The sequence below is a fragment of the Lissotriton vulgaris genome, chromosome 7 (assembly GCF_964263255.1).
Source record: "Lissotriton vulgaris chromosome 7, aLisVul1.2, whole genome shotgun sequence".
Taxonomy (NCBI): Eukaryota; Metazoa; Chordata; class Amphibia; order Caudata; family Salamandridae; genus Lissotriton; species Lissotriton vulgaris.
In genome coordinates, this window is record NC_141695.1 from 1730637726 (window position 1) to 1730662957 (window position 25232).

Below are 25232 nucleotides of genomic sequence, written 5' to 3' on the forward strand. Positions count from 1 at the left end.
CCAGGATGATTCCCAGGTTGCGTGCGTGGTCTGTGGGGGTTGGCGGGTTTCCGAGGGCGGTGGGCCACCAGGTGTCGCTCCAGGCATTGGGGTTTGGGCCCATGATGAGTACTTCTGTTTTGTTGGTGTTTAGTTGTAGGCAGCTGTTTTTCATCCATTTGGCGACGGCTTCCATGCCTTCTCGAAAGTTGCGTCTGGCGGTGTTGGGCTCGTTGGATAGGGAGAGGATGAGCTGGGTGTCGTTTGCGTATGACACGATGTTGAGTCCGTAGGTTCTGACGATGGGGGCAAGTGGAGCCATGTAGATGTTGAAGAGCGTCAGGCTGAGGGAGGAGCCCTGGGGGACTCCGCAGGTGGTAGGTGTGGGGTCTGAGAGGAAAGGGGGGAGTCTGACCCATTGCGTCCTGCCGGAGAGGAAGGAGCAGATCCAGTCGAGGGCCTTGTCCTGGATTCCTGCGTCGTAGAGTCTGCGTATTAGGGTGCGGTGGGAGACTGTGTTGAATGCCGCTGATAGGTCTAGGAGGATGAGGGCTACTGTTTCTCCTTTGTCCAGTAGGGTGCGGATGTCGTCTGTTGCGGCGAGGAGGGCGGGAATTCACTGGCTGATGAAGCCGCGAAGGCGACAGTGCGAATGGCTGCTTTTGCTGCAATCACTCCTTCACACACAAGACTAGATGGAGATATACTGGTAGCTATCAATCCCTCAAAGAACGGCTTTGCCGAAAAGCTTTCCACTCAAGTACTCCCACAAGTTAGATGCAAAAACACACTGTATGCTCAAATTTTAGGAGTGGAGGGTAGAGTAATACCAAACAAAGATCGCAGATTAGGTTTAATTCTAGCTGTACAAGAGGGTCTGGGCTCAGCACATGCAGGAGTGACTGCAACAATTTCATTACTGAAGCAGTATTACTGGTGGTCAGGGCTAAAAAAAAACCAAAGGGCTATGTCTTGAAGTGCGATATTTTCCAGCAGATGTAGGGTTACACCATTCACAGCCCACCACAACCTCTCTCATGTGTCTGTTTGGACCACTGCAGCCCCTTAATTTCAGACGGGGCTTATAAGTACATCTTGATGGCAGTGGATTCATGCTCTAGATTCCTATGGGTTTGGCCGGAGCGCTCGGTTGATGCTCAAACTGTTATAAAGGATTTGCGAGTCTTCATCAGGACATACACATTTGGCACGTTACATTCCAACCCTGTGTTTAGCTCTCAGACTTATAAGGAAGCCATGGAAAGTATGGGCGTGGCCTTGCGGTACTCCTCTCCCTACCATCCGAGGGAAATTCGGTGGTGGAGAGGTAAATCCGGAAAGTAAAGCAATCCTTAACAGCTAGGGTATTAGGTGCGGGTGGTATTTGGGTCAATCCCCTATACAGGGTACAGAGGGCACTCATAATATGCCAAGGAAATCCTTGGGAGGCTGTACCCCTTATGAAATCCTGTTTGGGACAAGAATGTGGGTACCTGATCTCGATTGTGCTAGCACAGTGACGGATGCAAAACCATTTGAATTGAATGACCGTTTGGCTGTTTTACAGGAAATCAATTAATTCCGGGGGTTACAAAGCAACGTGCATATCAACCGCACCGCCACTGGGGAAGTGAAACCAGGGTCCCAGACCTGCCTGGGTTCCAAAGATTGGGGACCTGGTCAGGGAAAAGATCATGGACAGAAGAGAGTTTGGGCCATCTTACAGATCGCCTGTACCTGTCCAGGCTGTTGTGGGACCAAGCATAGTACTTCTACCACCTCTTGCCGGCAAAAAAAAAAAAGATTTGTCTCAAATTATCTGATCAAACGACACCATGCAGCCGATTCCCTACAGTAGGCCACATGGGGTCCTGAGTAGCTGCATATCTCCTCTTGCTACTATACAGGTAGTTCAGATGAAAAGACTGATAACCTTTCACGACTCCACTACGCAAAGTGAAGGAGTAACAAATATCAGAGCACAAATCAGACCAGTTGAAATTGAAAAACATCAAGGAGAAACAACAATGCAAGTTGCAGTTCGGCCTAACAATGACGCCTATATTAATGTGCCTTCAAACATCACGCTTGCCAGTTCTACAAAACATGAGGAGCTACAAAAGATAGGTCAATCTGCATCTGGCTACGTCATCAACGTCAATGATTTCTCTTCAGATCCAAGTAAACCTGACCAAACGCAACCCATTCCAAAGAAAGAAAAGCTTCTACAATTCTATCTTTCACTCAAAAAGACTTACTTAGTGTCACCTTGGTTACATTTTTGGTTTGCAATAGGGATAGTATGCCAGTTAATTTGGATCGGCACAGTAACTGTCTTTTTCCAGCTTTTGAACGGACATTATCTCCCAGAACGCTCTGCAGTACATTTTGTGAAGTTGATCATGAAACCACATATGTCATCACACCGTGAAACAAGAGACTGGGGAACAATACAGCAATTCCAGTACTGAATGGTACAGTTTGGGATAAAGTTTCATATGTTGCATTTGGTCCCACCGAACATTTAAAAATTTAACGTGTTCAGAATGTCTTTGTGGATCAGGAGAGGAAGGGGGGACGCCAAGAAAATAGCGCGATCCCTTGTGACGCCGGATAGAGGTAGAGCTGGCTCACAGACGCTTTGTGGAGGGTGCGCGAGGATCCAGAAAGCCCTCATAGTAATCATACACTGATACCACGGCCTATGCAAGCAGTGAGATAGGCAATACTGCTCTAGCTAGAGCAACATAAGAAGGACCCTGAAGCAGCCCGCTAAGCCTGTGAATGAGGGGCAGAGCCCCTCATACGCACCGGGGGGCCCAGCTCAATATTGTATAATGACAGTGTGGAACCCACGGTGAGGTGCTGACCGTACGCGACGAAGCCGAGGCACAAAAGGGCACAGTGGTGCCACTGCGCTCAATCGGTGTTAATATTGGACACCCACCCACACAGGAAACGTCACCCTAAACACCTATAGAGATGCCATAAAGCACCTCAGACGATCTATAGGAGCCTGCAGAGCCCGCAAACCCTTACTAGTACCTGTGCTACAAACAGCGGTGGAGAGGGGCAAGAAAGCTGAAAACCCACACGAGTGAACGGCTCCGGGAGCCGCAGCGTGCATACAATTTGATTTGATAGTATGCCTGGTAATTTGGATCAGCACAGAAACTGTCTTTTTTCAGCTTTTGAATGGACATTATCTCCCAGAATGCTCTGCAGTGCATTCTGTGAAGTTGGTCCTGAAACCACATATGTCATCCCACCGTGAACAAAAAGACTGGGGAACAATACAGCAATTCCAGTACCGGATGGTACAGTTTGGGATAAAGTTTCATATGATGCATTTGGTACCACTGAACATTTAAAAATTTCACGTGTTCAAAATTTCTTTAAATGATTTCATTTCCCTGAGTACAGTCTCTGATGAGTGGGACATTGAAATTGTAAATACCATGCTTTTATATTTAGAACAGTCTGCTGCATTTTCTTACAGGGAATTGTATGAAGATACAACTGATTATGACACCATGTATTGCTATCAGCATAGAGCAAGTAAGCCTCGCACTGCTAACGCTTATCATCAGTGGGAACATTGCCCGACACCACCAAAAGGTAGTTCTGCCACATTCATACAGAAATTTGCATACTTTTCAGGGTTCAGTACAACAGACCCAGAATCGTTTTACTACAAACTTGCACAGACTAATGCAACAACGACGAAAATTATACTAACAAACACAAATGTGATATATTCAGCCACTTTCATCTCCCAACTGTCTATACAGGGTTTTGACTACTGGAGAGACAGCATAGATACAAAATTTATCCGAGGATAAGGGAATGGCAGGTTCAGGGAACTGAGGCTTTATTTAGAGCTTGCCTCATACCATTACAAATGATTTTCCTGAACAGAACAGTGCAACAGACTACCTGTTACTGGTTTGCAAAAATCAAAGACCTGAGAGCACCAAGCATCCCCTCACCCACACCTATTAAGGGTATCTCATACAACACACTAACAGGTGAGGAGACACATGGAACAACTACATAAAATTCATCATCTCCCTAATGGAAGGTTTGGTTGGTTGGCCTGTAGACACAAACATGTCTAATTCAAGATTCAAGGGTATCACCGATGGGTTCAGTATCCATAGGCCAGACCCACGTTATGTACACACAGACGACTCAGGGGTGGTGACTTCCTATAGTGTCGGGAAGTTGTGCCTAGAATGGCTAAGACCTTGACACTTTCACAGATGAAACAACACGTGTCCCTTCTGTCAGACAACATGGATCTTAGGGATTTCTTGTTAGGTCCCAAAAACCACGTATTAAATGCTTCTTGAATGCCATCTATAATGAGGGTATTGAAAGACTCCCAACAGGAGGCTGCGGAGTGACCTCGTGAGATTCGTAGAACTAACCTAAAAAAAGGCCTTAGCTGTGGTAGACAACAGCATGGCCACACTCTCGTATTTATTCACAGGGCAACATTGTGTCCTCAGCTATCAACATAATGAAACAAGATTTGTCTATGCTACAACATGGGCAATCTTAGCTGCGCGCTAATATGCTTTTAAGCTGGATGCTTTGATCATTGCATTCTGGCCAAGTTCCATGGCGATAAATTAAAGACACCAGTCTATTTTCGGCTTACAATCTGACCAACTGACAAATGACCATGGCACGTAGAGATGCGAAGGACACCATGCTGCTCATTGATAAACTAGAGAAGTTACCTTTTACAGTAGCAGAGTCACCATCTACTGAATGGTTAATTCAGAGTTGAATCACAGTGCCAATCACGACATTCCAATCCAGTACTGCCTGAAATATCACCTGGTAGGCAGGTATGAAGCATTGGGGAAGGGTACATACGAGAAACCTTGGGAGTTGCCATACAGGTGCAGGAACAAGGACAAGGAAGTTTTCTTGAGTGGTTCAAACTACTGAAAAGGCCTTGAGTGGTTCTTTAGTATGCAAAGAAGTATTGCTTCACGATGCATGTAATGTGTCAATAGCGAACTTGTCCTGATTCCTGAAGGGAAACTATTTTCAGAGTTATTCCATCATCCAAACAACCCGTACTTGGAAGCATTTTTGGAGGACTTCCTTTGGTCCTGCTTTCTGTGGTGGGCACCCTGATTTTAATCCTATTGCCAGGCAATGGATGCCAAAATCACTTGGCACGTGGCTGGAGCGACATTATCGTGAGCGATTGGTGTTCTTCCTGGGAACATCTAGGCTTCAAGGGCTGAATGAGCATTGGTTCCTGTCTTTCAGACCAGCCTGGCTCTACTACATTTTCCCAGTATTCTGCTACCTATTTTGCGGATCCGAATGCGTGTTGGACCTTTGTCTGACAATTCCATTGGGTGCTTTGCCGGACATAGACATCCTCTTGGAGCCCTTGCGGGCCCATGTGCACTGTTGTCCAAAGCATATTCCCATGTTGATGATGACATTCCTAGAGCCTCCACCGGATGCTTCCACTCCTGTTCGGATGGAGATCGGCTCTATGCAGTCATCAGCCTCAGGCGTACAAGCATCTAATTCTTCCTCGGGCAGCCGAGGGAACTGGAGATGATCACCTTTGCTCATTTGATATCATACTGGAAATATTGGAGGGACCTTGAGAGTCCAGCGCAGGATTCTTAAATAATGTGGGCTCTCCTGGAAACAGTTTGGCAGCTTTTTAAACATTTACTAAATTGAAGGTCGAACTGACTTTGTTTTATTTTTCCTTCTCTGCTCTGTCTGAGCGTAGTGGCTTTCAAGGTGCTCAGAAAAACAAAGAATATATATTTAAATATACAGAGGACCTTTTTCAGAATGCCTTTTTAGGAAAGCATGACTTTCATATAAATATTGCTTGATTGGACATGTTTAAAGACCTTTTTATTGCTTTTAGTATGTTTTAGTACAAATGATTGTATGCCTTTTAGAGCATTGACTATCTTTACCTAGCTGACCTTGTTGACCTTTCGATGAGGAGTAGGCGGCACTTTCCTTAGGATAGTCCCATCATGTACATATCAAATATATACCATTTTGTCCCATCCACACATTCATAATGGTTTTGGCACAGGTGACCTTTTACCTAGTAGCTTGCCTCTGTCTCTTCGACACAGGGCTCTTGGTACAATATCATCATAAACCCTGTACCTGACGTACATAAACATGTCCCCGGGCACAGCAGATTTATTCTGTACAGGGGTCACCACTTTTTTTCATCCATGGCCAACAGCCAGCTGTGCATGATCATTTTGTTTAGAAAAGGATTAGCAAAAGATTAGCAGTTGTTTCCGAAACCTATCGATCCTAGAAGAAACTCTGGAGTGACCACCTTAGTATAAAAGACCCTCAATCCCCCATAGAAAAACAGAGGAGAATTCTCTCCAGGCTGGACCGAGGTTCTGCAGGCGGATCCTTCGACAGGTAGAGACCTGACATCCCTTGCGGGGTGTCATCCCCAATGCAGAGACGGGGTCCTTTGTTCTAAACCATCAGGTGCTGGGTTAGTACCCCCCGGGGGATTCTTTGCTCCATTAGGATCTATCCTAGCACTCACATACACATGCTTCACCTACATAGCTAGGCACGGTACATTTAGGTAGGCTACCCACCGTAGGAGTACGCAAATGCTATTATTTTATAAAATCTGTGTATATTCATCTTATTAGCACTATGGTAGAAATGTATCTACTGTTCACGATATTAGTGCTTGCAATTACATTCGTCTGCTCCTGTCTTTTGATTGTCACAGCGAATATGTTTCACACAAGACTTACTCTTGAGTAATAAATAATTATTGAAATCGTTCCAATCGTCATCCTGTGTATACTGTGAGAAAACGTGAGCACGAGTGACTGAGCGAAAAATACTGTATTGTTTTCCACGATCCCTAAGGAATCAGGGTTGTCATGTTCAGTGCTTGCCAGAAACTACATTCACCACTGTAGAATACAGGGGGGTGGTAGTGCCACCGTAGAGCTAGCTGGTCTAACGGCTGACTCATCCTATGGGGGTGTCCAGAGTGTGTCTGCACACCAAGCCCTAAGTTAAGGGCATCCAAAACGTGCAGTTCTTGGGGGACCTATGCATGACAGTATTCTCTATCTGAATCTGAAAAGGAAAGCATAAGGCAAGATCTCTAAGAAAACCAACAAAACAGCCTTATAACCTGATCTACTTCTCCTCCTGGGACGCCACTCTTCCTTTTTCTGAAAAATCCAAAGATCTGAGACCATGCATAGACTTTAGAGGCTTGAACAAGGTCACTATAATGGACAGATATCCCCTTCCTTTAATCAAGAACATTTTAGAATCTTTAAGGAATGCTAAAACTTTCACCCAACTAGATCTTGGATGAGCTTACCACCTTCTCTGAATGACAGAAGGAGACGAATGGAAGACAGCCTTTTGGACTCCATTAGGTTAATTTGAATATCGGGTTATGCCCTTTGGCTTAAGTAATGCACCATTCATAATCAATTTGTCATAGTGTACAATTTTCTTACCTTCTCAAAAGATCCTCAGTTGCATCCCAAGCATGTCAGATTAGTGTTAACTAGGCTGCGCCAAAATCAACTCTATTGCAAGCTTCAGAAATGTGAATTCGATCAGTCTGAAGTTGATTAATTAGGTTTTCGCATTAATAGTACTTGAATTTCCATGGATCCATGTACTGCTTCAGTGATTATGGATTGGCCGTCTCCTGCAAGTGTCAAGCCAATGCTTTCTTGGTGTGGTCAATTTCTAGTGTCATTTCATCAACAATTTTGCCCAGATAACCAGCAAAACAAGACAAGCTGGGCCACAGCTTTCAGTGGGACTCTATAGCTGAGTTCTAGAAAGATAACTTTTAGCTATGAAGAAGTCTTGCTCTGAATGAAAGCATTTCTTATTGGGAGCTTGAGAACCCTTTGAAATTTTGTGCTGACCACCGCAATCTACAATGCCTCGGGATTACACAGTTGACAAGCTTGATGTGTTCACTCCTTTAATCAGTATGACTTTATCATCATACACATTCCTGGTTCCAGAAATATTCTAACTGATGCCCTTTCACGAAAATGTCCTGAAGCCCTTTTAGATTTTGGTCAATACATTCTACTACCTCAAAAGATCATTGTAGTGGCATGGTCATTTCTTGTCAGAGTTTAAGCCAGTTATTCCTCAGTTCACAGGATAGGGGGAAACCTTGTCTGTCTCTGTTCGTAAGAAGGGAAATCTTGTCTTTCAGTGTAAGACCCTTTTCATTACATCTACAGATCTGTGAGTTAAAGTCTTCAAGATGTGTCACCACTCCCCTGTTGCTGGCCATAACGGAATTAAATCTATGTTGGAGCTCATTCTTCACTGTTTTTGGTGGCCAACTGTCCGACGTGGTGCGGCCAGACCGCAGCTGCTCTCTTGGATGGCAACCCCCTTTTTGGGGATATGTTGGGAGATAGCATTAGCATCTGCACGTTTCTTCCCCTTCTTCCCAGAATCCCCAGGAAAGGATTTGTGGGATAGGAAATACTGCATGTTCCAAGATAGAGCCTTGCCCATTCCTACCAACAGGATGTGTCCTCAATCCAACATGGCGGCCTATCTCCCTGTGATGCAATCCTGTGCTGGAGATAGATTAGGCAGAGCTTTCCACTCATTCCCTGCATCGCAACACTTCAGGTCTCCTGTGGTGTGTTCCAGATCTCCATTCCTTACTTAGCTCCTTCAGTACTTTTCAGTTTTCTTCTGTTAATTGGTAGCTTGTCTCCAGCCATTCCAGTGCTTCAGTTTTTCCTTGGCTTCTTCCTGAATCTCTAGTCATCTCCTGATGGTTTGGCTCTAAGTCTTGTTTTTTAACTCAAAGTTCCAACTGAGCACCCATTAGTCATTTCAGAAGTTTTTTGCCCTCAGACTTTTTCCTCCTTTGTGGGGCCTATTCTGGTAGGCACTTCCTGTCTGAACACTTTCTTTGTCAGCCACAACATGGCTACTGCAAGCCGTTTCCCACACTTCTGTCAGTCAAAACTGTGAAAGCATGGGACTCTGGTCCAACTCACAGCCAAAGACTCTCTGCCAGACATCAGCTTTGTGACAGTTCAGTGGCATGGTGTGTCGTATAGTGAAGGTGAGTATTGTTGAGTGCATGGCTGTATTGAACAGTGGAGTGCATGTCATACAGTACAGCTGAGCATCATCCAGTAAAGTTTTGTTGACTGCAGTGTCGTGGAGTGGAGTGCTGTCGAGAATAGTGTCACACAGTGGCAGAAAGTGGTGAAGAGTGTGTTGTAATGTGCTTATTGCCATTTCAGTCTCTCCATTGTGGTTCTCTCTCTGCCTGCTCAGCCTGCGATGATGCCACGTGGAATGTTGGGGTTGCTTTGTATGTGGTGAGATTCAGTTGGTGTGATGGGCTGAGGAGAGTGGACCTTGCTCCTGGTGGGGCATTACCAGAGACTACCTGATTTGATATAGATCTTCTTGTAACTGAAAGACTGTAATTTACTACAAGAATAAATCTACTCTTTACATCAACAAGACATGTCTGCGCTCTTACTTCGTTTTAACACTGGCGACGATTCAAAGAACCCATGGAGCTACTTGACTTGTCTTTTTAAACTGAAGTAAGTGAAGCTGATTAACTAGATGAAGAGGCGATTTTAAAAAGGATTTAAAGTTTTGGTACTCAAAGACTTAAAGACTTAAAGATTTCAAGTATGTAAAATGGATGACACTAGGCACCCCATATGCCCCACCAGTGACCCTATCAACGGTCGCCCTCAATGCCTTGTGTCAGTTTCTTCCCATTTTAACCAAGTGAGAGACTGTCTACTGTGAAGCCTCAAGCATTTGAAGTGTCAGGATAGGAGAAATATAGCAGCTGTGTTGGAGGTTTTAGCTGTTTTCTTCAACAAACAAAAAGGGGCAAAGTTGCCTGCTTGTGATCTGCTGTGCTGCTGGAGTAGTACGATATGTCATAGAGCGGCTGTGAGGAGTGTGGCGCACAATGCAGCCCATTAACTCAGTTTTCGTTCGTCGTTTAATGCCATGAAGAGTGAGCTGTGCTGTTCTGGACTTAGAATCCGTTTCTTTAAGGAGTAACTGTATTTAATGTTTGCTGTCAGTTTCTTCCCTGAGCGTGAAGTTATCTAAATTGCCTGTTACTTGGTTTGTCTTTGTCCGGAGGCATAAATCGAGCCTCGGAGATAGTAGTACTTGATTCCAGCCACTGAGTGGTGCTGATGTCATGTCTACTTTAATTTTGGGAGAAATTTTCGCTGAACTATGGCAAAAATGAAGTCTTACCTGCTTCTTTCCATTAAATGACTGTTGATAGTTGCCGAGTGGATTCGTCTTTCTCCTACCGCCTCAGTTAGTGACTAATGACGTCACAGAATCTTCTGAGGGTATTGGTGAGCCTAAGCGCAATAGAACCTTCTCAACAAGTTGTTACAGAAGCGTTTCTTACGCTGCTCCGTTTTCACTATGTTGGCCATTCTGGACTGTCTGGTTTGCTGTGAGTCATGCGTGTGATGTCATCGCGCATTAATGACATCGTGCACACAAGCCACCATTTTGAGTATACTTAGTTACCGGCACAACGTTAGCAGTGATCTTATTTTTGACAGGAAGCAGCTAAGTTGTTTTTTTTTTATTGACAGCTATGTTCCATCATCGGAATTAGTATACTGCAGCATATTTTATGGATATGGATATAGTCAACTGTAACACACGTCAGGAGAACCACTTCACGTTAAAATATCCAAAATACTATTTATCTTACAAATGCTTTGTGCGTAACTCTCCATCTATAGTAAAATGGCTCGAGAGCATAGATCGAGTTTTGGCTTTCACTAAAAAAATGACAAGGATTTTCCATGACCTCCAGTGAGACAGTTAGTGTATCAGACAAGGTGTACTTTGCCGCCACATTTTGGATTTTGACAATGTGTTGTTTGGAGAGACCTTGGTGAACAACAGCAGTGAATTCTGTGAACAACTCCCTCCATATCCGTATGATCGGCGGTGACTTCCTTATTTATTTCAGTTTATTTTGTTGTAGTTCTTAATTGAAAGTGGATGAGAACTAATTTTGTATCGTATGCTTCTTGGGTTGTATCTTTTGTGGGTGGTGTGTCCATTGCTTTATGTTTTCGTAATTTTGGAAGGTCACTTTTTGCTTTGTTTCTGTTGCGTGTTGCTTTTGGGTGACTGTTTGGTTTGCATGAATGTTTCTTTGTTGTCTGTTTGGGATGCCAGAGCAGTCTGTCTTGGTGTGTCATGGGTTAAAGGACACCCTGCGGTTATTTTGGGTCTAAGGTTATTCTAGGTTTTTGATTTCCTTGGTGTTATGTACACATGCTATATGGACTGTGTGTGATGTGAGTATTGCACTTGTGGGGTTAAAGGACACCCTGCAGTTATTTTGGGTCTAAGGTTATTCTAGGTTTTGGATTTCCTTGGTGTTATGTACACTTGCTATATAGACTGTGATGTGATGTGAGTATTGCACTTGTGGGGTTAAAGGATACCCTAAGTTATGTGGGGTTAAAGGATACCCTGAGTTTTTGGTTTTTTGACTTGCTTTATGTTGGTGTCCATGCTACACACGTGGGGTTAAGGGATACCCTAGGTTTTCGTTGTTTGGTGTTATGTTTATACGCTACTCAGACTGTGTGTGACGGGTACACACGTGGAGAGTTACCTCAAGTGTAGTCTAACTCCTCTTATCACTCTTGTTACCCTTGGTTTTTGAGATTTGTGCAGTTAGGGTTGTAGATCACTGTCATGCCCCAGTTTATGCTGGTTTAGTATTGTGCTTGATTTGTTTTACTGCAGTTTTTATACTGATTTTGTGTATGGCACATTAGGTATTGTGTGCAGTTTTGGATTTTTTTTCTAAGCAAATCTTTATTGAGATTTTAACCTTTTTTTTTTTACAACGTGGTTACCCCGCCCTCCCCCCCCCCTGACAACCCCTCTTCACGGTACAGGGAACATTTTGGAATATTTGAAAATTAACAGTAAAAATAAAGAATTATAAAGAAAAATGGAAAAATACAGGCTTCGAAGAGTAAAAACAAGAAGAAATACATAATAACATTCCTAAAGCACTCAATATATCTCAACCTAATTGGTCTATGCTGGGTTCCCTAGCCATAATCTAACTGGTTCCCAAATTTTCAATCCCTTTACTTTTTTTCTGATACCTTTCCGGCTATAAATGGAAATTTCGAGATTATATGTTGCTAAGAAGCGCATCAGCCACTGTTGAAATGTGGGTGGGTATTGATCCAGCCATGCGGAAGTTAAACAGATTCTAAAGACTGCCATAGCAATATATATGAGTCCCTGCATGGCAATAGGTCTAGTAGCTTTATCTACCCCTAACACGATTTCTGCTGTGCTGATCTCTATATCGACTTTGAATATTTCCGATAGGAAGTTGGAGACTTCTCGTAGCCAACATATGTATCAAATCGGCTTTAGGTCTATTGCATCTGGGGCAGAGAGTCCCCTTCCCCACTTCCAGAGATGGTTATTGGCATTATTACCCAAAATTAATTCCTGTGGAGTTGGAATCAAGCAAGTTGGTGTTGAGTCTTGTTTGGGGATTAACAGTAAACAACTGTATTTGATGGTTGTAGCCCACCAATATAGTTTGAAATTAGGGAGGGCTAGGCCACCTCTGTCCCTGGAGTGTGTGATATGTTTGTAGGCTCTTTGTGTTTTTCCATAGCCCCAAACGAAGCGAGATAGCATATTGTCTATTTCATTAAAGAGTGATAAGTCAAAGTTGAGACAGATTGCCCGGAATAAGTACAAAAATTTGGGCAAAAAAAACATTTTAATGAGATTACATCTTCCGATTATTGTTAAATGCAGGTTATGAAGTCTCGATAAGGTTTTTCTTGTCTGTTTGACTAAAGGGTCTAGGTTCAGGGCCACTAGTTTATTTAGATCGGCTGTGATATTAATGCCGAGATATAATGCATTATCAGTAACTCTTGCATCATCCACACTGATATTATTATTTATTACAATCTGGGTTTTGGTTTGATTTAATTTGTATCCCGAAATCTACCCAAACTTTTTAGCTTCTGATCCAATTACAACAGCAAGGATAATGGAGGAAGATGTCACAATCGCAATATCATCTGCGAAGGCTAGAGTTTTAGTTTCATCATTCGATGTCTTAATGGGTAGTATGGTTGGATTCGTTTCTAGCTTTGCGATAAAGGGGTCGATAAAAAAATGGCGAAGAGTAGGGGAGAACATGGACACCCTTGTCTTGTGCCTCTTGTCACTTTGATAGTATCCGATGTGACCCCATTAATCATAACGACCGCTTCTGGAGCAATATACATTTTCTATACTGCTTTAATAAAATGCTCCCTGATCCCACTCTTTGCCATGACCGACCATAGATATGGCCAGGAGACCCTGTCGAATGCTTTTTCAGCATCTAATAAAATTAGCCCCGTAGGGTCTCCTGCGACCTCGGCAATGTCAAAGAGGGTTATCACCCTCTGAACGTAGTCTGTGGTTGATCTTCCAGGAACAAACCCGTGTTGTCTAGCAGATACAATTTTATGGATCAAAGGTGCCAATCTACTTGCTAACAGTTTGGGATATATTTTGGAGTCATTGTTAATTAGGGTAATTGGATGATATGAGCCTAATTCTGTCGGATCTTTATTTTTTTTAGGGAACACTATAATTTTTGCACGTGCCCAAGACGCCGTAGGATTTCCATTCATAAAGACCTGGATAAACAGCTGGGTTAGGATATCTTTGAGTGAGCTACTAAATCTGCCATAAAATTCCACGGGGATACCGTCCAGACCTGATGCCTTGCCTGATGGAAGACTACATATGGATAGTAAAATTTCTATCCAGTCTGGTGTTTCAGCGAGAGTTTCCTCATCTGTTTTGGATAGGCAGGTCCTTATATCCGAAATTAGATACTCATTGATTTTATCTTGTTTAATATCTGTTTCAGAATAAAGCTCTGCATAATATCTCCTAAAGGCATCTCTGATGTCGTTTGTATCATGAGTTAGGCCCAGAATAGGGTCTCTTATGGCTTTAATCGTATTTTTAGTATTTTGTTCTCTTACACTAATGGCTAATTGGTGCCCTACCTGTTCGCTCCATTCATAAATTTTTTCCCTATTTGCTGTAGCTTTAAGGATTGCTTTGCGAGTGAATATTTCGGATATTAGGTTTTTTGCTATCGCTACATCTCTGATTGCCTCATCGATATTGTTCCCCCCTTGAAGTACTCTGATTAAATCTTCTTCTCTCCTGGCCAAATTCTCCTCAAGATCTTTTAAGTTTTGTTTGGTTTTTTTGTTATTTTGAATAGAAAATCTAAGGGTTTCTCCCCTTATCCCTGCCTTTAATGAGTCCCATACCACCTCTAGCGGGGCGCTACCCATGTTGAAACTTAAAAATTCTGGGATCCATTGATCCATATGGGTGCAATATTGGTCGTTGATTAGCAGAGCTCTTTCAAAGGTCCAGTTACTGCAATCAGATTTAATAATGTCGATATCAAAACTCAAAAGCAGAGGATTATGGTCTGAAAAAACCCTCGGCAGCTTATTTATAGAGCATTTGGATAGTATTACATTGGAGATAAACATATAGTCCAATCTAGCCAGTTTGCGATGGGGTGGGAAAAAAAAGTATATCCATGGTTTTGCGGTGTTTTTATCTCCCAACAATCTACCAGCCCATGAACATGACAGAGTTCCACCAAGGCCTTGTATGTTCTAGGTTTCCGGCCTTGATATTTAAATGTTAGTTCCGAAAGCCAAGTTGGTGGGAGATTGATATTGATATCCCCACACATGATCATAGGAACTGGCCAGTGTGCTAGTTCATTAGATAGGAACTATAACAATGATGGATCGTCTGTGACGTTGCCATAGATTGAAGAGACAGTACATTTTTTCCCGCTTATACATTGACATTCTGTAATGGCCCATCTACCCGATGGATCTGAAGCTGATCTTAAAAAGCTCAAACCCCCACCTCGTGCTAAAATAGCTACCCCACGAGTTTTGTTTGGTTGGGTGGTGGCGACAACAACTCTATATCCCAAATCTTTAAGCAGATGTCTTTGTGACCCCTCTATATGTGTTTCTTGAAGACATATTATTTCTGCTCCTATTGAATGTAAACCTATTGCTAATCTTTGCCTTTTTTTGATGTCATTAAGCCCACATATATTCATAGTTAGTATTCTCAATTTAGTCATTTATTTTGTAAATTTGGTGTACTAAAATTAAATCTTTTTTTATTCATTTGACAGTGTGCTCTTCTTATCCTATATCTTATCCTGATCATTAGTTCCACCCTTTCAATTTGCCTGTACCGTTGTCCCCTTCCTCCTCCCCCGTCTTCCCCACAACAACTAAAACCCAACCCTCCTCCCCCCTCCCACCCTCCATCAGATGTGGCTACCTGTTGCCTGTGGGCCCAGGTTGTGGGCATCTCGCAGGTCCTTCGGAAGTTGGTGGCTCTAGGCCCTGACCCCTGTAACTTCTGAAGAGCTGTTAACCCTAATCGGTAATTTTTATTCAACGACTATCTTTTATAGGCGTTTACTTATTCCACAATAATCTTACCTGTCAACCCACTTTTTCAAGGAGAATCTCGGCTCTCCCTCTCTACCTATCTCTCAACCCATTGACTGCAAACGTATAGTCTCTCTTTGTTGTGTTTTTTCCCTTTCGAAAGATTTGTTTTATCTTTACTGTGGTCGGAGATCTCTTCCAAATAGGATTGCGCTTGAATCTCGCTGGAGAAGCTTCTCGTTATGCCTTTAAATATAACTTTTAGTCTAGCTGGATTGAGTAAGAAGACTGTTGCGCCAATCTTTTCGAAAGGGGAAAAAAGTTGCCGTAATCGCCATCTTCTCTCGACTGTTGCATGGGCAAAATCGGGTCTGCTAAAGAAAGCATATCCTTTGTATTGTCTTTTTTTGGTCGGTCTTGCCAAGTCGAAGATTGCTTCCCGTAAAAGAAAGTTACCGAAATTGACAAGCATTGCTCTGGGATATTGCTCTGATCCTTGTGACTTTTTGTTGATGGTAAAAGGAAAGCGATGGACTCGCTGGATCTCCTTCTCCCAATCCCATGAAGCAAGCTCGGGGAATGAGTCTTTAAACAGGGATAGCATATAGCTCCTTGGATCGTTCCCCTCTAATCCCACGGGGATCCCCAAAATGCATAGATTATTGCGGCGAGCCCGGTTTTCATGATCTTCTACCTTCATCATTAGATCACGAATAATCTCTTCTTGTGATTGACCTTGTTTCTGGAGAGCCAGGACGTCTGTTTCAAGATTCTCAGTGCGTTGTTCAACCGAGGCCATTCTATCTGAAATTTCCAAACATGTTTGGCCTACTTTACTGATAGCCCCTTGGAGTTTCTTGTTGTCAGCTTTAACATCCAGTTGAAACTTCTTTATTGAATTGAATACATCTACCAAGGATGGTTCACTAGCCACCATGTCGTCGCCTATTGATTTTGGTTTTGTTTTTGAATGTGGCTTGGTCGTAGCGTGTGGGGAAGTGTTCCTGTGTTTGTGATCAAGCCGACAGACTAGTTCTACGTTACTTCCTTGGTCTGTAGTATCTTCGTCCAACAATTTGTTTTGTCTCCTTTGTCTTCTTTTTTTTCTTTCTTGTTTTTTTTTTCATAGCACTGTTATCTTTAAGAGAATTGTTCTGTTTTTTGGAGCTAGAGTTGGAGTTAGATAAATCAATAGAGTCTGTGTGGATTTCTTCATATATTAATCCTGGAGGTTCACTTGAGGTTGACATCCCTGTCTCATAGATTTTGGACTCTGATATTGATTCAGGCTCAGATTCCGGGTCCGTTCCCGGTTTGTTTGTATTAGAGATGTTTGAGTTTGGGTTTGGCTTAGAATTTAGGTTTAAGTCGCTTGAGTCTTCAATATATGCTAAGCTATTTGTCGCTATATTGCTCGCATTTATCGATGATAATGCGTCGGGGCACAATAATCGGCAGACGAGTCCTCTTCTTCATCCACATGGCACATTAGGTATTGTGTGCGGTTTTGGATTTATTGGTTTTTAAGAAGGTATTTTCTTGTTTTGCATTTCTTTTGTTTATGATCATTTTCAGGGAGATTATATTGTGTTGATACAGTGTCTTCTTCTTTCTGTCGTAAGTGCGTTTTCCATCTATGCATTTTTTTTGTGCTTGTGATAATTATCAAAGGGGAGGGATGTGTTGGTTGTATTTATTAATGCATTCTCATCTTCTCCTTTTCTTTCGAATGTTATGGGGATGTTTTGGTTTTATATATTATACATTCTCTTTTTCTTTCATTCCTTTGATTGTTTGATTATTAAGAAGGGGGATGTGTTGTAATGTGCTTATTGCCATTTCAGTCTCTCCATTGTGGTTCTCTCTCTGCCTGCTCAGCCTGCGATGATGTCACGTGGAATGTTGGGGTTGCTTTGTATGTGGTGAGATTCAGTTGGTGTGATGGGCTGAGCAGAGTGGACCTTGCTCCTGGTGGGGCATTACCAGAGACTACCTGATTTGATATAGATCTTCTTGTAACTGAAAGACTGTAATTTACTACAAGAATAAATCTACTCTTTACATCAACAAGACATGTCTGCGCTCTTACTTCGTTTTAACAGAGTGTTGTACAATTTAGTGGCATAGAGAGGAGTACAGTTTACTAAAGTGTCATACAGTTCAGAATAGAGGAGTGTCATACAGTAGAGTGGAAGGGAGTATCAGTATCGCACAGTGTAGTATCTTACAGTAGAGTATCGTAAGGCAGTGTATCGTACAGTGGTACATTGCCGAACAGTATAGGAGAGTGTTGTAGAGTGAAGTGCTGTGTCATATAGTGGATTGGCATGTGCTAGAGATGAATGGAGTAGTGTGTACTACAGTGTTATACAGTAGTAGTACAGTGGAGTAGGGTCTCATAGAGTTCAGTGGAGAAGTGTCAAGTGGAATGGCATAGAAGTAGTTGCACAGTGTCCTACCGTGGAGCAGAGATCCCTCTTCAAAGAATTCTGTTTTATCTTTAGAATCTTTAGAATCAGAGTACAATTTGGGGGTGCACAGAGATCCATTCTTGATACCCGCCTCTGAAATGCCCTGATGCTCACTTGAAATGTCTATATTCCTCTGGGTTTTAGATATATTGCTTTCGTTGGTCTCTATTTCAACCGGGTTCTCTTGGTAGGCGGGCTCTTTAGAAACGGGACAGAAGATTGTTGAAATCCGCGGCTGGGATTCCTGTGACAACCCACTTGACTTCGCAGCCGACTTTAGATTTCTAATTGCCTGCAATCGCTTTGCTTTTTTGGCCTGTAGTTCCATTTTGGCCTGCGTCAGTTGGAATTCCGGACCATTTTCTTGTTCGTCGTCCTTATGTTTACTTTTTTCTTTTTCTTTGCCTCTTTCACTGGCCTTTTCTTTTTCCTTTTCTTTATCTTTCGGTCTATCTTTCGGTCGATCTTTTTCCTTCTCTTTCTCCTTTATTTTTTCCCGGTTTTTATCCTTTTCTTCTTTACTTTTTGCCCCCCTGGTTTCAACCCGCCGTAACATATTTCCCTGGCCTTGCACTTCGGCCTCCGGAGTCTCCCGAGTGGTTACATCCTGTTGTAAGCTAGTTGTAGTTTTGTCTTTAGCATTAAAGTCATGATGTTGGTTCTGTTTACTTGGACCAGCTCCGCTATTCGACTCTTCGCCTTGTAGCGTGCCTGTAGTTGCCATATTAAACACTCGACTGAACCCCTGCCTCTCCTTTTTTTTTTGATTGTACTTATGCTTATGCTTAAGTTGCACCGGAAAAATGAAAGCAATTGTTACAGCAGCCGCTGAATCCTTAGACCCCCTGGGGATAATAGGAGTATTAGGTGCCCTGCTCAAGGCACCCCAATTGCGGACAGTAATCCAGCGTGGCTTCGAGATATTTTCCAAGCTGCCCAAGCCGTGAATGACAAAGGTGTCGCCTGCATCCGTCTTTTCCTTCTGGATTTATACACGCAGTCGTGCAGTGCAATGCAGTATTATATTGTAGAATTGTAGAATTGGGATCTTGAGAGATTGAACAGCTGGTCGGCAAGCTATTAAGAAATTAGACTATCAAGTTTAGGCACTCATCTAGTCTTCTAGTAGTTTTTAACAGTTTGAACAGTTTTCACAGTTGCTCACAGTATGCTCACAGTATGCTCACAGTATCACGGTATAAAACAATCTCTCGTACTTTTCTGTTACACAGTCTCCAACAAATTATTTATTGTATTTATTTTCCCCCGAAAATATCTTTTCAGCAATTCTGGTTGTGAATAGCAAATGATGAGTAGCAAGTATCAGAATCAGTATCAAATATCAGGTATCGATGTAGCAGCTCCAACCCTGTCCGTCCTGTTCAAATGCCACTACCCCCTACCATTCACTCAGACTGTGTGTGACGGGTACACACGTGGAGAGTTACCTCAAGTGTAGTCTAACTCCTCTTATCACTCTTGTTACCCTTGGTTTTTGGGATTTGTGCAGTTAGGGTTGTAGATCCCTGTCTTGCCCCAGTTTATGCTGGTTTAGTATTGTGCTTGATTTGTTTTACTGCAGTTTTTCTACTGATTTTGTGTATGGCACATTAGGTATTGTGTGCGGTTTTGGATTTATTGGTTTTTAAGAAGGTATTTTCTTGTTTTGCATTTCTTTTGTTTATGATCATTTTCAGGGAGATTATATTGTGTTGATACAGTGTCTTCTTCTTTCTGTCGTAAGTGCGTTTTCCATCTATGCATTTTTTTTGTGCTTGTGATAATTATCAAAGGGGAGGGATGTGTTGGTTGTATTTATTAATGCATTCTCATCTTCTCCTTTTCTTTCGAATGTTATGGGGATGTTTTGGTTTTATATATTATACATTCTCTTTTTCTTTCATTCCTTTGATTGTTTGATTATTAAGAAGGGGGATGTGTTGTAATGTGCTTATTGCCATTTCAGTCTCTCCATTGTGGTTCTCTCTCTGCCTGCTCAGCCTGCGATGATGTCACATGGAATGTTGGGGTTGCTTTGTATGTGGTGAGATTCAGTTGGTGTGATGGGCTTAGCAGAGTGGACCTTGCTCCTGGTGGGGCATTACCAGAGACTACCTGATTTGATATAGATCTTCTTGTAACTGAAAGACTGTAATTTACTACAAGAATAAATCTACTCTTTACATCAACAAGACATGTCTGCGCTCTTACTTCGTTTTAACAGAGTGTTGTACAATTTAGTGGCATAGAGAGGAGTACAGTTTACTAAAGTGTCATACAGTTCAGAATAGAGGAGTGTCATACAGTAGAGTGGAAGGGAGTATCAGTATCGCACAGTGTAGTATCTTACAGTAGAGTATCGTAAGGCAGTGTATCGTACAGTGGTACATTGCCGAACAGTATAGGAGAGTGTTGTAGAGTGAAGTGCTGTGTCATATAGTGGATTGGCATGTGCTAGAGATGAATGGAGTAGTGTGTGCTACAGTGTTATACAGTAGTAGTACAGTGGAGTAGGGTCTCATAGAGTTCAGTGGAGAAGTGTCAAGTGGAATGGCATAGAAGTAGTTGCACAGTGTCCTACCGTGGAGCAGAGTAGCATAGAGTTAAGCAGAGTGTCCCAAAGTGGCATAGAGTGGAGTAAAGTGCTGTAGAAATGGAGTATAGGGGCATAAATTGTAGTAGTTTTGTACAGTGGCATGGAGTGTTGGAGAGTGCGCTTTTGTAGGGTAGAGTGCAGCGGTGTACATTGCAGTATGATACAATGGTGTAGAAACGAGTTAAGTGTCGTAGCATAGAATGAACTTATGTGTCGTATAGTAGAGTGGCATTCTGTATAGTACAGTGCTGTGGAGTACAGTGTAGTGGCATAGCATAGAGTGAAGTAAAGTGTCATAAAGTGGATTGGTATGACAGATCGTAGAGTGTGAGGAACTGTCATAAAGTGGAGTGGCATAGAGTGGAGTACAGTGTTGTAGAACGTAGTGAGATAGAGTAGAGCAGTGTGTGTTACACTGGAGTGGCATAGAGTGTTGTGGTGGAGTAGAGTAGAGTAGTGTTTTTATAGAGTAGGGTGGACTAAAGTCTGGTGGAGTGGCATAGAGAGAGCTTCATAGTGTTGTAGAGTAGAGTACACTCTAGGGGAACGGCATAAAGTGCACTACAGTGTTCTATAGTGCCATAGACTAGAGAAGAGTGTTGCATAGGGGGATAGGATATAGTGGAGTACAATTTGATAGAGTGGAGGGGTGTAGCGTGTCGTACAGTGGAGTAGAAATTCATAGAACAATGTAGACTTGAGAGGCAAACACTGGAGTGGCATAGAGTGTAGTGTTGAACAGTGTCATGTCATAGGGTGGATATCATAGAGTATCGTGGCATACAGTGTCATGGTGTAAAGTGTAGTGAGGCAAACTGGAGTGGTATAGTGGAATGTCATAGAATAGAGTGGAGTGTCATACACTTGATTAGTATATAGTTGTGTGGTGTACAGTTGAGCAGTGTACAGTGGAGTGGCAAACAGCGGAATAGTGTAGAGTGGAATAGTATCCAATAGAATAGTGCACAGTGGAGTGGCATAGAGGAGTACTGTTTAGTGAAGTTGCATATAGTTGAATAGCGTACAAGGGAGTGGCGTACAGTAGGACAGAGTGGAGTAGAGTGAGTGAAGTACAGTGGATTAGCGTACATTCCCTTCATCTGGCACAAGAACTCTCAGAAACAACCTTCTGGAAGAATCTCAAAATATTGTTGTTTAGACTGAACTAAAGCTTTATTCCTCGAGGATTCCACGCTTTTCTGGCACATCCAATATGTTTCTAACTTAGGGTCTAATGACGACAGGACAGCCACCAACAGCCCATTAGTGGCGGTCCCACCGCTATCATAATACTGAACACTGTTCACCACATTAGGATGGCGGGCAGATGGTTGGCGGTCAGAGAGACCGACAACCACAGATTCAACAGGCTCAAGGAGCCAGTTTGACCGTCGTAGGGACCCGCTATCCCTACATTGGTGGCACTGCATGCCAGGCACCACCATAGGGATTACGATGTCCCCTTCCGCTGGCCGTTTCATGGCGGTTTACTCGCCATGAAAAGGCAGGTAAAAAGGGACATTGGGGGCCGTAAGCAGGCTCCCCTGGCCCTCCGACATGGGCCCCGGGGGGAATCTATGGTGCCACCCACCATATCTACAGAACCATGAGGCAGCAGCCGCGGCCGGTAGTAGGAGTACCTGCCGGGCGGTGACGTGGGGAGGGGGAGGGCAGGGTGGGAGGTAGTAATGTATGGATTATAGAGCTTTACAGGTAAGTTAACATATAAATAAATAAAACAAATTATGTTGTGCGCACTGCATCACATTTGGTGATGCAGTGCACACAACGAAATTCGTTTTATTTATTTATATGTTTACTTACCTGTAAAGCTCCATAATCCATACATTACTACCCGTCACCCTGCCCCTCCCCTCCCCATGTCACCGCCCGGCAGGTACTCCCACTAACGGCCGCGGCTGTGTGGCAGGCACCACATGGTGCTTGCCACATAGCGCAGGGATATGCAAAAAGCGTATTTTTTTGTACTGTGGCGTGTGCCACAGCCCGCAGCACACGGGGCAGTACAAAAAATACACTTTGCCTTGAAGGTGGTCGCATTGTAATTACCATGGTGGGTCCGCCGACAGCTAGTCGGGCGGTCCCATCCCCGATATGATGGCTGTCGGACGAAAGTCTGACCGCCATCAAAATGAGGCCCTTAGTCTCTTAGTTATGCATTTCTTTCTCTCTCTGTCAAATAATGATTATCTGCTGTCTATTAGGCTCTTGGAGGGTACTCCAGTTGGAGTAACCAGGCGCCTTATAAAATGTGTTATTATTATTAGTGGAGTGACATTCAGTGAACAAGCATAGAGTGGAGTGTTGTACAGTAGAGTGGCGTAGAGTGAAATAGAGTAGAGTGGAGTAGTGAAGAGTGGTGAAGCATACATTAGAATAGCATAGACTGGAGTGGTGCAGAGTGTAGTGGGGAAGAGGTTAATATGATATAGTGGAGTTGCATAGAGTGTAGTGGCATACAGTGGAATCGCGTACAGGAGAGTGGGGCACAGTGGAGTGGAGTACAATTGAGTCAGGTGTATAGTGAAGTGGCATACAGTGGAATAGCTTATAGTAGAGTGGTGGAAAGTGGAGTGGCATAGACTGGAGTAGCGAACAGTGGCGTGGTATACAATGGAATAGCATAGATTGTGATAGTGTAGAGTTTAGCAGCATACAGTGGAATAGCATAGAGTTGTCTGTTATATAGTGGAATGACATAGAGCCGAAAAGTGTAGAGTGGAGTCGGTACAGTGGAGAGGTGTAGACTGGAGTAGCGTACAGTTGAGTGGGGCCCGAATGGAATAGCATACGATGGAGTGTCATGGAGAAGCGTACATTTAAGTGGCATACAGGCAAATAGCATACAGCGTATTGGCATAACAGTGGAATAGCATAGAGTGGAGTAGCATACACTGGAGTGGTGTTGAGTGGTGTAGAGTGGAATAGCAAGGAGTGGAATGGCACAGATTGGAGCTGTATGCAGTAGAATAGCATAGAGTGGATTTGCTGACCAGTGTTTTAGGGCCCCCTTTTTCTTTGTACCCCCTTGACGAATCCCCCCGAACTTTGGTCAATGACTAGCTACTTCCCTCCATTAGTACTTACATAATAATAGAACTCCATGTGTCTGGTATCAGGTGTGATGTCCTTGGGGTCAAGCTCATAGCTCACACGGATATCCTGGGCCTGACTGCATGGCAAGGTGCCAATAGATGTGTGGATCTTCATCCAGCTCCTGACACTGGAGGAGTAGAGGGGCAATATGTAGTGATAGGCATCCTCATGGTACAGCTGGATGACTCCCCATTCGTAGCTAGATGAAACATGGTCGACTGTCGCCTGCAAATTAAGGTATTCAACATTGAATGAGAAAGAATGAGAAAGATTCAGACAACCAGGATGTAGAAGGAGACATATGGGTGAAAGCAGTACACTTTGGGAAGCCGAAAAGAGATTGCAAAAATAGGGAAAAGGTCCAACTTGGAGTGAATAAATACCCAGTGTTAGTTGACAGCAAATTCATGAGGACACTACTGGTGTCATTGAATATTGACACTCTCCCCTCTTAGAGAGCACTGACCATTGTCTCCATATGATGTCAGAGATAGTCTTCCTTTTGCACCAGCACTGTCCCTCTTCACATTAAACTGTGACTGTAACCTCAGCTGCCCTGACTCAATACCTCCATGATGTTAGACATACTCTTGCCTTTGTGCTCACTTACTGTGTTAGGGGCTCATTTCTCTCTTCAGAAGCACTAATCCAATGCATTGCCTTACCTTGGATCCCCAAAGTCACCTTCAACATCACAAACTAAACATCCTTATGGTTGAATAAACAATGCAGGAGTCCTTTGACTTTTAAGTCTTCCAGAAGGTTTGTTGAACCCTTAAATATTTTGATCTGATCTCTCGTTCTGTGGACATACCTGTAGATAGACTTGAGAGTTGCCCCAGCTGGAAGTGTCTAGGGTGAAGTAGAATAGCCCCTCGATGTCAGTGGTGTGATGTTCTGATACACCATTTCCCTGAAGTGTGACACCTAGTTCTGGCAGGGCAGCTCCACTGGCATCCACCACCTTCACCTACAGAATGACAAGGAGACACAGACGCATATGAATGGTGGGGTGCACCGGTTGCAAAACAGCTTCAATAGAGACCTAATAAAGTTAGGGATGAGAGAGCTATGACACCAAGGTGGATAACTTCACATTTTTAAACTATTCAATGGGTTCCTCCCGAATAAAGGTCGATTTGCTGCCAGCTCAGCTTTCACCTTTCTCAAAATACCAGGTCGAGCACAGGCTCTGATTGCTGAGAGTTAGGGGTTTTACAATATATCTAAAAATACTTATTTCTTAAGGTGGAATCCCTATCCAGAATTCAGCTACATTAACCTTCCTGTGACATGTGAAAGGGTATTTGCACTATGACAAACAGTGAGATTTTTTCAAGAGTTCCAGGGAAGTAAAGGGGTTTTGGGCTCAGGCTCAGGTTTTGTCATTTAGAGCTGTTAACCTCTGCCATTAAGAAGCTTACCCTTACTGTTGGATTCCAACTTAAGCACCAAGTACATCCCTTTAGCACTTGACCATCGAAG

General features: G+C 43.1%; 1 protein-coding gene across 1 annotated transcript in view; it reads right to left on the reverse strand.

The window, feature by feature from the left end:
• LOC147706481 (alpha-2-macroglobulin-like protein 1) overlaps positions 1-24321 on the reverse strand; it is a 690635-nt gene extending 666314 nt beyond the window's left edge. Inside the window, exons 1-2 of the mRNA XM_086929617.1 lie at positions 24316-24321; positions 23739-23972 (exon numbers count right to left, since the gene is read on the reverse strand). Coding sequence (XP_086785743.1) covers positions 23739-23972; positions 24316-24321 — 240 coding nt within the window. The remainder of the gene's footprint in view (positions 1-23738; positions 23973-24315) is intronic.
• Between the last annotated feature and the right edge of the window lie 911 nt (positions 24322-25232).